This window comes from Pungitius pungitius, chromosome 9, assembly GCF_949316345.1.
Source record: "Pungitius pungitius chromosome 9, fPunPun2.1, whole genome shotgun sequence".
Taxonomy (NCBI): Eukaryota; Metazoa; Chordata; class Actinopteri; order Perciformes; family Gasterosteidae; genus Pungitius; species Pungitius pungitius.
Window position 1 is genome coordinate 2747412 of NC_084908.1, and position 14449 is coordinate 2761860.

Genomic DNA, 14449 nt, shown 5'->3' on the forward strand with positions numbered 1-14449 from the left:
ACCCCCCCCCCCCCCCTCCTCTCCCTCCCACCCAACGCTGTCCCCTCTCGCCGTTTCCCTCTCTCCTCAAAACTAAATCTTGAATCCTCACTTGACTCGAGCAGAGCACAGTTATGGGACGTTGCCACGCGCCCCCCCCCCCCCCCCCCGCCCCCGCCCCCCAGCTGGTGTAAACGGCTGGTTTTGTGTCTAAAAGTGAACAATGAGGAAAAGAAACATGTCACACGCTGAATAAATGATCACTGATTACACGGAGGTTGTCACAGATGTGTGCACTGTGCAGATCAACTGTGGCAGCAGCAGAATATCACACTTTGCAGCTTAAGAAGCACTGGGCGACTTGACAATGGATACCGTTTAAAAAAAAAAAATTGCATGGTCGTCTCTATTTAAATTCAAATACAACAGTTATGTTTTGGCAACATGGTTCACACTGTAAAATACTTAACATTTTGAGACACTTTTACCATGCGGGTGTCCTTCCTTCTGTTAGTCACAGACACCTTTGGCACTGCGGAGAGATGCCTCCCTCAGTTGGTTCTGTTATCTTCTCCAGCGGCTGTCATTTCAACACGTATTGGCACACATCTAATTCTCCTGTGACCCGTCATGACAGCACCCGACACGGTTGCCGGGCGATATGTGACCCAAAGCCTCTTTTGACAGTTTTCAGACTGAATATCAATAGATCTAGCGATTTAACAAAAGAGACAGCTGTATCCCTCTTCAGGACCCGGTTTGGAATAAACCACAGAGGCGAAACACGGCTGAGAAATAATGATTCACCGATTCAATATGTAATGTATAACAATTTAAAATACTTTCAGATTACATCCAGTGTAAATACTGTGCAGGCAAAGCTGCCGTGTGTTTGTTTAATATCCAAGCAATTTTCCTGAAAAAGTGACCCCGAGGCTCATTCGTGATACATTTTGTTTCAAAATGGGCTTTCTTTCTTATCTCCAGAGGGATTTGCTCGAAAAAAAAAAAAAAACAAGATCATATCATCTCGTGTTTGCCTTCCATTAGGTAACCATGAAAGTTTGTGCGGGAGGATTTGTTTTCGTCAATCTAAAAGGTCTCATCCCTCCGATCCATCCAACCCTCCTCATTGTAAAGATATGGGATATAATTGGTTGCTACGGTGACCATTCTTCTTGGCAACACAGAGGTGCTCTGTAGTGTGATTGGCCACCACATCCTTGTGGCACAGGCCGTGCACGAGCCTCCCATTCACCCTGCACCAGTAAGGACATAGTAACTAATAAAATACTGGGTGCTGAACATTACATAATGTTCATGCATAGGGAAAGTTGGCTGAAGAATTCCCCCTCTTGACAGCAGATTAAACTTACAGAGTAGCTGGAAACAAGGGATATTTGAACATAGTGCATTTGTAGAATCTGCAGTGTGAGCTGGGTGCTGATCCAGCCCCGGGTGTGAAAACATGAGTTGATAGAAAAAGAAAGTGAAACGGAGTAAGAATGACTCATTCATTGTGCGTGAGTTTGATTATGTGAATGCTGCATTAATAATTAACGTTGACAAACACTTCTAGAGATGATTTTCCAGGACATAATCGGATCTTCTGACTGCAAATGTGATTCAAAAGGTGTGCAAATGTTTGTCTGTAACCAATTTGATATCTGTGAAGTAAAATCATACACGCTAAGAGATGAATTCAATCATAGAATAATGCAAACACACACCTGGCACAACAAGCTAACAAACATGTTGACCAATTTAAAGTGCACTGCTACCATGTGACACGTTGTTCAGCGACTCAACAACACGACAGAGTTTACACTCTCGTCCATTTAGACGTTTACATGATCCTAAACATGGAGTCATACAGACGCCAATGTTTTTGGGGACCTTTCTTTTTCCAGGATGTGTTTTTAATAATTGTAAAATCGGTTTGTCATTAAATGAAAACTGGGCGTAATGAGACATCCGTTAGACATCCAACCGCCATTTTTCCAAAGGTTGTACTCATTTAAATCTGGAGGCAACTTCCTCCCGCGAGTCCTCCTGATTAATGTCAGTTTCATTAGTGCTGCTGTTTGCCAGCAGTCTGTAGACAGGCCCGCTGAGTCCGGTGAAACATCTACTTTTTATTTTATTTTTCATTAGCACAGTCATCATAGCGCTGTATTATCTTTTAGATATCAATCTCATAGTTGCCATAGCTGATCTAAATGAGTGTGCACACAATACATGCCTGACCTGCGCTGTGCTGTGCTCATGGCTAAAAAAAAAAAGAAAAAAAAAAAAGAAGCAAACATCAGGGGTTGGGTAGTTTCTTTTCGGAGGCTGTGATGAGTAAAAAAGAAAGAGAAAACAGCCGTGGGATGAGAGCCGGGTGATGAAATCCAATGAAAGAGACAAACAGATCCAACATCCTTTTCTCCCTCTCTGGGAAACTGTCAAAATGCAACCGCTCCATCCACGCTTCAGAGTCTTTGTCGGGCTGAAACTCAAAATATTTTTTGGGTTGTGCCCCCCCCCCCGTGTCAGCGCCGGCAGCTGGGGCCCTCTCGGTCTACATGATGGAGCAAGTGAAGCCGCAGCACTCCTTCAGTAAGGTGAGGCCCGTCTTGGCGAAGGGGGAGGAGGCCTGCTGCGACCTGGATGGCCCCCGTCTGGTTGGTACCCCTGAAACCCACAGGAATGAGAAAAAAAAGCCTTCAATTTATTCAAGCCTGCTTATTTACCTTGTTAATTCCTAACACTTCCCTTTTACTTGTTTTGTATTTTGATTGAGCTCAAAGTACCTTTCTTCTTCATATTTCTTGGGAATTTGGATTTCAGAAAATCTGCCATTTCTTTATCTTCTTCCTTCTCCCTGCAGAAAATAACAACGATTGACACAAAAAGAAATACAAAGTAAATGCATGAATAAATAAAAAAAACACATGGATCACGATGTAAAGTCTCCACCCGCATTATAGATCACAAAAGTGAAATATACAGGAGGCTCTTGTTAAACAGATGTAAAAGTGAAGTTACACCTGCTAGCCATCTATTTTACAACTAGTGAATGGACATTCTAGAGGAAGAAGTTCTGGCTATTAGAGAAGATTGGATTTAATCTCCACCCTTAAACTCAATGAAGCTGGCATCAACTCTTTGTCTACAAAGAGACGTTTCTATTGGATAAGCACACTCTGCATATTTTAATATTTGCATGTTTAAAGTGTCTACTGATGCTCTCTGTAGCATTTCTATATTATGTGTTCTATCTTGCTCAACAACAACAACAAAAAAGTACAACATAAAAACTGCCGATTGCACTTTGTTGTGAAGGACAGTCGGGGTAAGATAAAAGAGAGGAATAACAACAGAACCTTCCCTGCACCTCCTCATGTTCCCAAGGCAGCGATGCTTTATACTGTCTGAGCAGTGAGGCTGTACCTGTGATTGGTTTAAACTTACATTTTTGTGACCTACAATAAGCCCCCCCATTCCAATTTACATATGTTCGACTCTTATAAAAATATAAAAACAAACAACACAAAAGGACGTGCGTCTAAAAGGACGTCCTGTGTGTTTTGTACCACACTCGTCTCTCCCGCGCGTCAACAGCAGACTTGAGAGGCTTGCCGCCCCCCCCCCCCCCCCCCCCCGGAAAGATACCGAAAGAGAAGCACACTTCTGCAACGTTTTCTTGGTTCTAGTTTCAGCCAACGGCAGCTCCTCTGGCTTTGATTTGCAATGCCTCTCGCGGAGCTGTGCCCCAGGAGATGTTATCACACCAATGACGCCGAGCTGAGACACAGCTTCTGCACTATTGGTCAGTGAGCCCTCGCGGTCAATCACGAGCATGCCCCACGAACGGCGCTCAAAAAACGTCCGTTATCAAAGAAAAGATGGCTGCTCCCCTGCATGGAAAGAACATGTCAAACTTGGGCCTTTTCCTCGCAGACTGGGTCATTGCATTTCCATCTGGCGTGCGGTGGGTTCCTATTTTGTCATCTTTTAATTATTCATTCATGGCCTACGGTGAGAGTCACCCGCAGGAATCCTGCCAAGCTCTAATGAGACCGCGGAGGCACCTGAGACGCTCGAACTCCACGTCGTCCACCAGGAAGTCTCTGGTCTCCACAAGCTTGTGGATCTGCTGCAGCAGTTCTTCCTCCTTCTGCCGGTCCTCGTTGGACTTGTCATTATCTGCAGCACAAGACATCGGAGTCGTTTTAGGGGGTTGTCCCAGGTTAGCAACTCTGGGACAGATGTGACAAGGAATTCGAGAAAAACATACGTTGAATTGATAACTGAATAAGAAGTCAATTCTTTGGAAGGAATGATTATATTCAATGGCGGGAGTCTAGTGGTCCGCTGTGGAATAAAAATGTCAATTTACAACAAGTCAATTTACAGCTGTACAGCATGCGACAGACCAGCAGGGTCTGTGTGCCAAGACCCCCCCGATTTGGAGAAGGAAAAGTGTTTCCTTCTTTAACGGAGATAACAAGATCTCACAGAAATATGTGAAGTGACCACAAGCTGGAAATCCGTAACGAGTGAAATGACGAATGAATTGAACCACAACAAACCACTCGAAAAAAAAAGAAAAGTATGTAAAATCAATTCAGGTTTTTGTTGAAAATTACATTTCATTTATCCGACTCTTTCACCCAGAACTGCATTAAACCACGAGGGCACAGAGCAGTTTCTAAAAGGGAGCCAAACTACGACGTGTTCTGTGTTAGTAAAGCGCTACTCATCTGACCCGCCCACCATAATGGTCTATTGTTCCTAATTCACTTTCCATTGACATTGACTACGTGCCACCGCCACGTAATTGTGAGCAGATTGTGGTCATTTCGCGTATTTCTTGCGCAATCACGCAAAAAGACATGAAGAAACCTCTACGATTGCGTAAAGCTAACCGCCTTCTGGCTTCATCTTATCAACTAACTAAGGATGAAGATATTTTCCTTTTAATTTTCTCTGCCGGCTTTTTATAATTCACACCAAGACCAGATGATTCCTACCTGGTATGGACACCAATTTCTGCAGCTCCTTCTTCAGGCGAGTGATCTCCTTGCACAGCTGGATGTCATCCATCCTTTCGCACGCACAAAGCAAAGACACAAAAAAGCAGGCAATCAATGCACGCTCGACTTTATCATATTGATCTAATATGTCACACGGGAGACGAAACAATCTTTTCTGAGGAGGAATCCCCCCCGGCGTCTCTGGAGCCAGTCAGCGGCCCTCCCACTCAGGGGATCATTACGGACCTGAGGGCCCTCTTTCCCTCCCTCGAGTCAAGTCACCCAAGCTGCTGAGTCTCTGTCAAACCCGGAAAACACACCCGCGGCGCCCGCTGGGTCGCACGCCACCGCTCGCACGCGCTTCGCACGCGTTCGTCCACGTCGGTGAGCGTGTCGTCCGACCGCGCCTCTTCCACCCGTCACGTGACCTGCTCTGCACGGTGGGGGGGAAAGGCCACGAGGCCTGGAATACAAATGATGGGCTTTTACTCAACGCGCCGGACGATAGCACGACTCGCAGTAATAGGTTTGGAATAGTCACTCTCCATCTCCGCCCTCTTACCCTTCCACCACTTGCTCCTCCCGACCCTCATGCTCTTGTTTTTAAACCTGCTGCCCCCCCCCCCCCCCCCCTACACACACACGCCACTGTCTGAGCCGCGTTGCCCACTGTCTTTCAGAGGAGCGGATGAATAAATATCCATGCATTAGCCTGCTTAGCGGAGCCTTTGGGATTCTAATGGAGGGCCAGCTGGGGGTGGGATGGAGAGGAAATGTGAGAGAGAATGAGAGGGTGATGCTGCAAGGAGATGGAGTTCTTCAAGTGCTTTTAGTGGGAAAAGCTTGGACTTAGGTGCAATCATCTAGCTTGTTTTATACACTGGCTTGACAAGCTATTGTAAACTTTTGTGAACAAATTACCTGAAAAACCAGTAGCTGCACATGTTGTCAAAGACCATGCATCTAAAAATGTATAAAGTATAAATTGTAACTGTAATCCTAGTTATGCCACGCAGTCATCCAGCCAATTGCTTTTCACAGGTCGTGTTAATGTGTTAGCGTGTTGGAAATACTGGGCCGATTTCTGGATGGCATTTTTTAATGGTCATGATAGCCAGAACCCAAATGACAGTTACCTTTAACCCTCCTCCATGAACAAATCAAAATTTGGACCTGTCAAATACACCAATGATGGCGTGATAACGTTCTAATGTTAAAATTGAGATGTACCAAGCACAGCTTACTGGCAGTAAGCTGTAGATCCAAGACTGGGGTGTCCTAAACAACCAAATCAATGATAGCTAAGGTTGGGTTCTGCAGTTAGTTAAGGGAAGGGAAGGATCATCATTATTGTGCATTGTGTATTCACACCGGCTACAGCTGGCGGCCATGACACTAGATCAATCAGCAAGGTGAGGGTAGTGATGAGCCACTCACATGTATCTGAGCTCTGACTCCCTCCTGACCAGGACGTCCCTGATCCTGTCAATCTTAAAAAGCTCCCCCTCGATGTCGTCCGTGGTGATGGTGGAGTCCGCCATGGACACCACGTCGTCCTCTAGGGAACGGAGAGAGACAGATGCAGGAAAAGTGGCAAGAGCCAGTGACACATATGCAACGGTTCTGATATAAAACCATAAGTGCATGTTGATTATTTTCTTTACAGCGATTACTACTAGCAGACAATGATCCAATATCAAATTTGGCTCCGCAGAGCAACAACTGCAGATGAATATGCATTTCAGATTGAATAAACAGATGCACTCATGAAATTGATGAGGAGCACATCCTGGCAGCCAAATTACCCCGTGTTAGTGGTTGGCACAGCTCACAAGCCTAACACACTCTCTCTCTCTCCTTTTTCCACGCACACACTGATTAACTGCAGGGACCCCGGCGGGGGGGTCAGCACAGTAAATAAGCACCCTCCTCCTCCAGTACACACTTTGCAGTCCTGTCTATGCTGCGGTGGCATCCTGCAATCCACTGCACTGTAGGTTCACAGGACAAATAATAATAATTAAAGAAAAAGGCCATTAAAGCGTCTTTCAATTTCATTTTCTCCCGGCCTGGCGGGAGCTTTAAAGATCCTAAGAATACACGTGTCGCTGGTAACAGTTGGTCTCAAGTAGACGAAGTAGAAGAATTTTCAAGCTTTCAAACAATCATGAAGCGCACAGAGGGCGCCTCGATGGTTCGGTGAACAGGGATATCAAACACAACGCGGCGTTTCAATCTCAACACCACTCCCCGAATGTCCTCTTGGCTGCATCCCTTTGAATCAAACAGATAGTTCTTCATGAAAATTCAATGAAAACAAAGCAACCTAAAACAAAGCAAATGATGTCTTTGCTGAAATAATCATTTACAGTGATGTATGGGTTCGTTAACACGTTTCTATGAATCTGCCATGAAATACTTTTATTCTGTGTATATATCCAGCCAGCATGTCCAACTGGAACACACGCATCAGATATAATTTACCCTGAGATCAAAGAATGGCTGATCTCCTTGAAGGCAGTCACAACTTTAATATTGACAAAAAAAATACCAGATATCTGTTCTTCAAGTGTTAAGCGCATTAACACCGCCACGGCCGCGGATGACTTCCACCCGCCTGCAGGGGGCTGCACGACGCGGGGGGGGGGGGGGGGGGGGGCGACGAGGATGCACATAATCAGGGTGATACCAATACCCCCCCCCCCCCCCGTTGACATCCACTCCCCGGGGTCCTTAAACCCTTCACTAAGTGGAGCTCTAGTGTGTAATATTTCTATTCTAGTCACATTGAGCCTAGGGGGGGGGTTTCAGAGGGCTGGACGTCATCTGCTCCACCGTGAAAGGAAGCAGAATGAAAGCGTAACACACTAATTCAGACTGGGGGCTTCAGGTTGGTAAAAGCACCACGGGAGAGAGCACTGTAAGCACGTTTTCTGACAATCGCCGGCTCTCGGGGACGACGTGGAGCAGACTGAAAAGGAGAAAAAAAGAGGTTCTTGAGGTACGGAAACACATCTTCACACGCACTCCGTTACTATGACAAACGTGGCTGACGTCAGCGTGGCGTCGACACAGCCTTGACACCTCCGAGGAGGCAGCGAGGAAAGGTTTGCAATAATGAGATTAAAACCGTAACGAGACATGAAAGGATCGACACCTTTTCTGTGCGTGTTAATCAAAGTTAATTTAAATACGTTGCCTCATCAATAGTAAATCCACCTGATGCCTAAGGCTAGTATGTAGAAATGTGTTTTTCTTTATATCAATTTGGATGTGACGGACTCAATATGAATACTTTTCACGTGGCTTTTCTTTGGTGCAAAAAAAAAAAAAAGAAGCATTTTGTGTCTTCTTTTTCATTTTAAAGGCATATCTATTGCAAAATATGAGAAGATCAAAGCAATGTTTATGTTTGTAGCCTAAAGAAAAAGGTCATTAACTCCAAGTTAAGTTAACTGATACCAGAGGTGGGATCAAGTCACTGTTAGGCAAGTCACAAGCAAGTCTCAAGTCATTGCCCTCGAGTCCCAAGTCAAGTCGAGTCAAAGACGAAGCAAGTCCCAAGTCGAGTCACAAGTCACAGCCAACAAGTCTCAAGTCGAGTCACAAGTCGTACTATTTTAGTTTCGAGTCATTTCGAGTCCTTTTATTATAGTGGGGACGGGGAACCCTGGGTGATGGTGCGCTGCCTCACAGACCTAGACTACGAAGGGAAGGGTAATGGTGGATGGACTGTGACTGTGTTATAGTACTGTAACGCTCACCCCAATGCTGCAGCGTAAATAAGGAGGCGATGACTGGCTTGCAACTCCGCTGCATTTATTTATATAAAACAACTCAACTTCGGTCACTGTCGGCCGTCACCACGCCGAACGAACACTTCCGCATTCACGGCCCCCCAAAACTCGGGTTGTCTCGCGTAACTACAGCTGGTAACGGAGCATAACGTGAACACATGCAACATCTGCATAACTGATTAACTAATAACTTTAACTCAGCTCATTACACTACTTTAAAACGGACGTTGGCATAATGTTGGCGAGGATTTCCATCGGAGTCTGAATCCGGGTTCAAAAATCCCGATTTTTGTAACCATGAACGAGCTGTCTCGTTGATGCGGTCAAATGGACTGCAGTGATTGGATGTTCAGGCAGCGCGCGCTCTCTGCATACAGGTGGCGCACATTTTTTTGACAGATGCAGATAAACAGAGCGGCGCGGTGGTGTGAAAATGTTTTCCCCTAGTTTTCATGGGAAGTAGCAAGTCTTCTCGAGTCAAAAGGCTCGAGTCCAAGTCAAGTCACGAGTCATCGGTGTTCAAGTCCAAGTCGAGTTGCAAGTCTTTGTACGTTTTGTCGAGTCGAGTCTCAAGTCATCAAATTCATGACTCGAGTCTGACTCGAGTCCAAGTCACATGACTCGAGTCCACACCTCTGACTGATACCCAGTTCGGCCTTTTTAAAAGACACGCTGCAGTCCCCCTTGGATGTCCGTATGGAGGCCTTTAAATAGAGAAAAGAACCTGCGGGAGTATCCTCCAAGAATCATTCTTTGTTTTTTTGTGTCCATGCTTCTTTGTGCTAACTGCTCCAGCTCCGTACTTATTGCACAGACTTGAGAGGAGTGTCAATCCTTGGTAGTAAAGCAAAACGCCTATTTCAGATCTGGAGTTACTCACCGTGCTGTTGGTCGTATTGTGTTTCCAATCGTTGGTTTCCCACAAACCAAATAGTTTTGCTTGCAAATGTTTAATCTTCCCTGATCTTTAATCGCAGACAGTAAGCTGCTCCCGGACATGAATAAACTTGAAAAACAGCTAAATGTTTTTGCGTGCTTTTTTTTCTTCCTCCACCTCCTATGACAGACGGATATTCATCACTGCGACGCTTTGCACTAATTGCCGGAGCGGAGGCCTCATTAGTTCCACCCCGTGCTTTTCTTCCCGTGACGAGTCAGCGAGACAAGTGAATTGTCCCATGCGTGACATCGTCACAGGGGCTTTAGCTGTCACATTAGAGGCCCGCGTGTTCGGGTTAATGTCCGAACTGCAGAAGAGGAGATGGGCAGGAGTCCGCGTTGTCCCAGGCGAGAGAAAGACAGACCCCCCCCCCCCTGGTTCTTTGTGTTTCTCATCTCACGTCGCACGCTGCACACCCAGAGATGGTGGAGCGCCTGCGACGTCTGACCCGTGGAGCGGGAGCAACGACGGGCAACTGGACCGTGATGGTGAGAAAAAAAAGAAAGAAAAAAAAACGTGCCGCATGACGTCACCGTTTGCTCGGCCCCGTTGCTGCCTCGTTTAGAGGCAGCGTGTTCCCCTGCAGAGGCTCTCTAGAACAGGTCATTCTGCCAGCTGAGCAGCTATGACTCATCTCTAGGCCGAGTCGCTGCCTCTACAGTCCCTCTCTCCTCACTTCACCCAACGCCACTCAGGCTGTCCCCTCTCCTTATCCGAACCCCCCCCCCCCCCCCCCCCCGCCGGAAGATGGGAATCATGAGCTCAGTTCGCTGTCTGTGCTCCAACCCTCTTCCCTCGGTTTAGTAGCAACCGGCAGTGACCAAAATGCGAGAAGAGGAGGCGGGTTGATGAGGAGGTTATGAACCAGAGGCGTGGTGGGATGAAGAAAAATGATTCTGAGCAGCTTCACACACTTAATTCATGACTTCAGCACTACCTGAAAAAAAACAAAAAAAAAACATGATGCTATCATGAGCATTGCTAATATTTAATAATATGAACATAGAGGAGGATGTTAATGACAATCAGCGGTGTTTAGAGGAATAGAACCGAAGAACATTAAACATTGTCTGATTGAAGCGTTCCTTTAGGAGATATGCTGCTTTTCACAGATTTCAATGTCTTTGTGGTTTTCGACAATTGGTTGAACAAAAGGAACATCTGGGAAATTTGGATAGATATGCAAAAGGAATTAATGAGAAAGAATGCGATAATCTAATTCCCATATTTGCTGCATGATTTTGATAAATCCTCATTACGGTGCAAGTGTTCCAGCAACTTCCGACCTCCATTGGAGGTCCAGCCAAGATCCCAATGAGGGTCATTATTCATCATCTGAGGGTGCAGGTTCCCAAGCAGGCTTCTCTTTACACAAATAACAACACACACACACACACACACTCAAAGAATAAACACCTGTAGATTCTTGACATTTACGAAGCCGCTGCCTGCACCGCAGCGACACAGAACTACATTGATCAGTTCCATAACAGTAACCCAGATAGAAAACACACTAAACAACAGTCTCTTTAGTAATCCTTTCTGAGGGAAAAGACAAGACCCAAACCTATTCTGTATCATAGAATAAACAATTTAATTCACTGCATTGTGTGTGTGTGTTCACAAACGTACGTGCATATATACATATATAATCTTTTTGGTTAATATATATCTATTTGTGTACCTGGTTTGCTGGTGTCTCTGCTCCAGTCAGTGCGCTCCAGCGAACCGTACTGGTGAGAAGATCCCGTCTTCTTCTCCATTGGTCCTTCGGCTGCTCTTCTTCTCCTCGGTAGCGGAGCGTCAGCAGCAGTGAAGCGGAGGAGGCGCGTTGCCGTGTCTCGCTGCGACCTGTGGAGATGCTCCAGCGGTGGCTCACCAGCTGTCAGTGGGTAGAGACCGTTCCAGTGGTAGCCTGTGCTCGGGCTGGATGGATAGTAGTTGAATAGCGCCATCTGGTGTCCGTCTGGGGGCACTTACGGCAAAACGGTTCGAATCCACTTCTCTCTCTTCAAAAAATGTGATTTATTCGAACACATTTTCTGAGATATTTATTATAAGACACACAGGGCAACCATATATTTACACAATGGCAATTTGATTTTAATGGCGTCATTACATAATAATATTAAAAATAAGGTGCAAAATGTCATTATGTTAAACTCCTGGTTTTTAACCTGCCAGGCCAGCAGAGAGACACACTCAATAATACATCACATCGAGTTAATGGGGGCATCAAAACTAATCTCCAAGGACATTCTTGGGTGTGTATTCTAATACATCTGTGACAAAGCCAATGTCTTTAACATTTGTGTTGTTTTAGTAACAACGTAATAATGCATGTAGCCATTTTACATGCCTAACACAAAGTTGCTTCACAAATAATAATACAAAACCTGCAGTCTTAGTGCAAATACATTCAGCTCAGGACATTGATGCATTATTGAACAAACAGGGCAGTGAGTGGCTGGAGGTCAGAGGTGATTGTCAGACCTCTGACCTCCTTCAGAGGTCTCAGGCTGATCCTTCTGGCCAGTAGAAGGCAGCTGTGAAGTCCAACATGCTACTTTATGCACATCAATCTGTGCATATGTATGCCTGATACAGTAAAATACAAAAGCTTTTAGCCTGTTGGTAGTTCTAAAATCTTAAATTCACATCTCTGCTTGCTAATATTTCCCTTCCGGGCACTATTGTTCTTTGGCATCTGCTTGGATCTACTGGAACTATGTAGAGTAGTAAAAACACTGTGGAGATGAACAACAACCCAGCGGGGTGTAACACAACATATTTAAACAACAACAGTACTGGGATTGTTGGCTTTGATTTTGTTCCATGCATGCCAGTCAAACCTAAATGACAGAACCCACTGTCTTTTTGTTTTCCAGGAATAGCTCAGTGTGTGCCAGAGATGATTCCTTTTGTCTTCCCACGTGTCCCGACTGGTTTTTACGCCGCCCCCCCCCCCCCCCCCCCCCCGCGGCGTCAATTCTTCAAGTTTCTCTGCGCGTTCCGTCCACGGCGTCAAGTGATGATGCCGGCAAATGTGTTGATGGGCAGAGGGAGCCCTTTGTTCATGTATTTGCTCAGTCCCGCCTCCTTTCCCACCCCCGACTTGAAGCGGATGGTTTTCTGGACGCAGTAGCCGGGATCGAGACACGGGGAGATCTCCAGGCTGCAGCAGAAACATGTTGGACATCGGTTAGCACACATCATGTGGCCGGGTGCTTTGTGTCCCTAACTCCTGTAACTGTCCCTGCTGGATCTGTCGCAGAGGTTTTTAAGAAGAAAGCGTGGACAGATACCACGCCACGCCGCGTGGCCCTTTTTTTTGGCCGGGCCGGTCCTAAAACGCCAATCCTTCCTATGATCTTTACTCAGAGGTGTATCACAGAGTGCTGGACTTTCTTACCTCTGCACGTCTGTGTAAATTCTCCGGCGGTCTCTGTCCAGTGTAACAGTTAAAGGCCGACCCTCCAAAGTGCGAATCTTTAAGTTGCTTGACCGAAAGGTGGACCCCTGGGAAATAAAAATGAAGGGTTTCACTGTTGAGTTCTGTGAGCTGTTTTAACACAAGTGTGTGAGGATTATCCACAGGAGATGTTTGTATTGCCTTAACTCACCACATTGTTGTTTTGGTTTCTTGTAGGAGATTCATTCAGTGTCATTGTCAAACAGTTCAGATCTGTGAGACGAAGGCAGAAACAAATAGGTAGCATGAGAAAAAGCCATCAAATATATATATATATATATATATATATAATCATATACCACATATCTATCTATATAGAACTATATATCATATCTGGGGTCTGAGTATTGAATGTCGAGTTGTTTGAGATAACACTGAACCTTCTGCCTCGTTGCAGGGAATAGCAGTGATCTGAGCACCTGACGTCCTCACTGATATTCCTTTGTCAACGTCTCGCCCACTCAGCGTCACCTGGACACACACACACACACACGCACGCACGCACACAAACAAACCGAGCATGCAAATGTCAAGCCTATCGCATTCAAACACCGAACACAAACAATGCGCTAAAATTATACAGAGCGATTAAGCATGAGGCTGCAATGACACTGGGCAGCAATCCAGTAAGCAAACCGCAGGGTGTGTCCCCCTTAAACCTCGGCTGCACCGTGAGAGTAAACGAACAAAACGCCCAGCGGCCTCGGACGCGGTTCGTCACTCGCGCGCCTCACGTCTGAATCGATACGGTCACTCTCCGTCTATTTTGCAAGTCAATGACAAACGAACAAGTCACTGTGTGAAAGGCCACAGAGCAGCTGACACAGCTGGGTGTGTAGTTTAATCAAACACACACAGACACACACACACACTGCCCAAACGATTCAAACGTGGGCAAACGCTCTGTGGGTTTTCATCCCACCGTCTCTCCTCGGTGCGGTGACAGAGGAGTCAGCAGGCAGTTAGTGTGCGGCGTGAAACATGGCCATAGAAGTTGTTTTCGGCGAGCGTGAGTCACCGTGAGCACGAGATGTCTTCCAGGGCAAAGCCGTGAACGCTGTTTGTTTTGCAGGAGATTAGGAGACTAGCCGCAGATGGACACTCCTGGTGGAGGTGATGATGGATGGAAAAAAAAAAAAAAAAAAACGGACAAACCGGACAACCCCCCCCCCCCCCCCCCCCAAACGTACCTTTCTGTAATTTAAGGAGATCATTGCCCCGCAGATCTCCCCCGAGCTCC

The 14449-nt window shown here is 46.0% G+C and overlaps 2 protein-coding genes across 2 annotated transcripts in view; both read right to left on the reverse strand.

Annotated features, from left to right (window-relative positions):
* Positions 1-403: 403 nt before the first annotated feature.
* Positions 404-11626, reverse strand: pik3r6a (phosphoinositide-3-kinase, regulatory subunit 6a). The gene is made up of 6 exons (XM_037473124.2): positions 11422-11626; positions 6438-6558; positions 4998-5071; positions 4056-4170; positions 2775-2845; positions 404-2655 (listed from the first exon to the last, which is right to left on the reverse strand). The coding sequence occupies exons 1-6, from the start codon at positions 11498-11500 to the stop codon at positions 2543-2545; spliced, it is 573 nt and encodes a 190-aa protein (XP_037329021.1). The 5' UTR covers positions 11501-11626; the 3' UTR covers positions 404-2542.
* A 1094-nt stretch (positions 11627-12720) lies between these two features.
* LOC119218597 (phosphoinositide 3-kinase regulatory subunit 6) overlaps positions 12721-14449 on the reverse strand; it is a 14575-nt gene continuing 12846 nt past the window's right edge. Inside the window, exons 13-17 of the mRNA XM_062564332.1 lie at positions 14400-14445; positions 13590-13680; positions 13361-13422; positions 13150-13256; positions 12721-12912 (exon numbers count right to left, since the gene is read on the reverse strand). Of these exons, the coding sequence (XP_062420316.1) occupies positions 12762-12912; positions 13150-13256; positions 13361-13422; positions 13590-13680; positions 14400-14445 (457 nt within the window). The 3' untranslated portion in view covers positions 12721-12761. The remainder of the gene's footprint in view (positions 12913-13149; positions 13257-13360; positions 13423-13589; positions 13681-14399; positions 14446-14449) is intronic.

Coding starts and splice junctions, on each gene's coding strand:
- pik3r6a (XM_037473124.2), bottom strand. CDS start 11,500: ATGGAGAAGAAGACGGGATCTTCTCACCAGTACGGTTCGCTGGAGCGC. Junction 6,559..11,421: donor CAGAGACACCAGCAAACCAG/GTACACAAATAG, acceptor TCCGTTCCCTAG/AGGACGACGTGGTGTCCATG. Junction 5,072..6,437: donor GAGTCAGAGCTCAGATACAT/GTGAGTGGCTCA, acceptor TGCGTGCGAAAG/GATGGATGACATCCAGCTGT.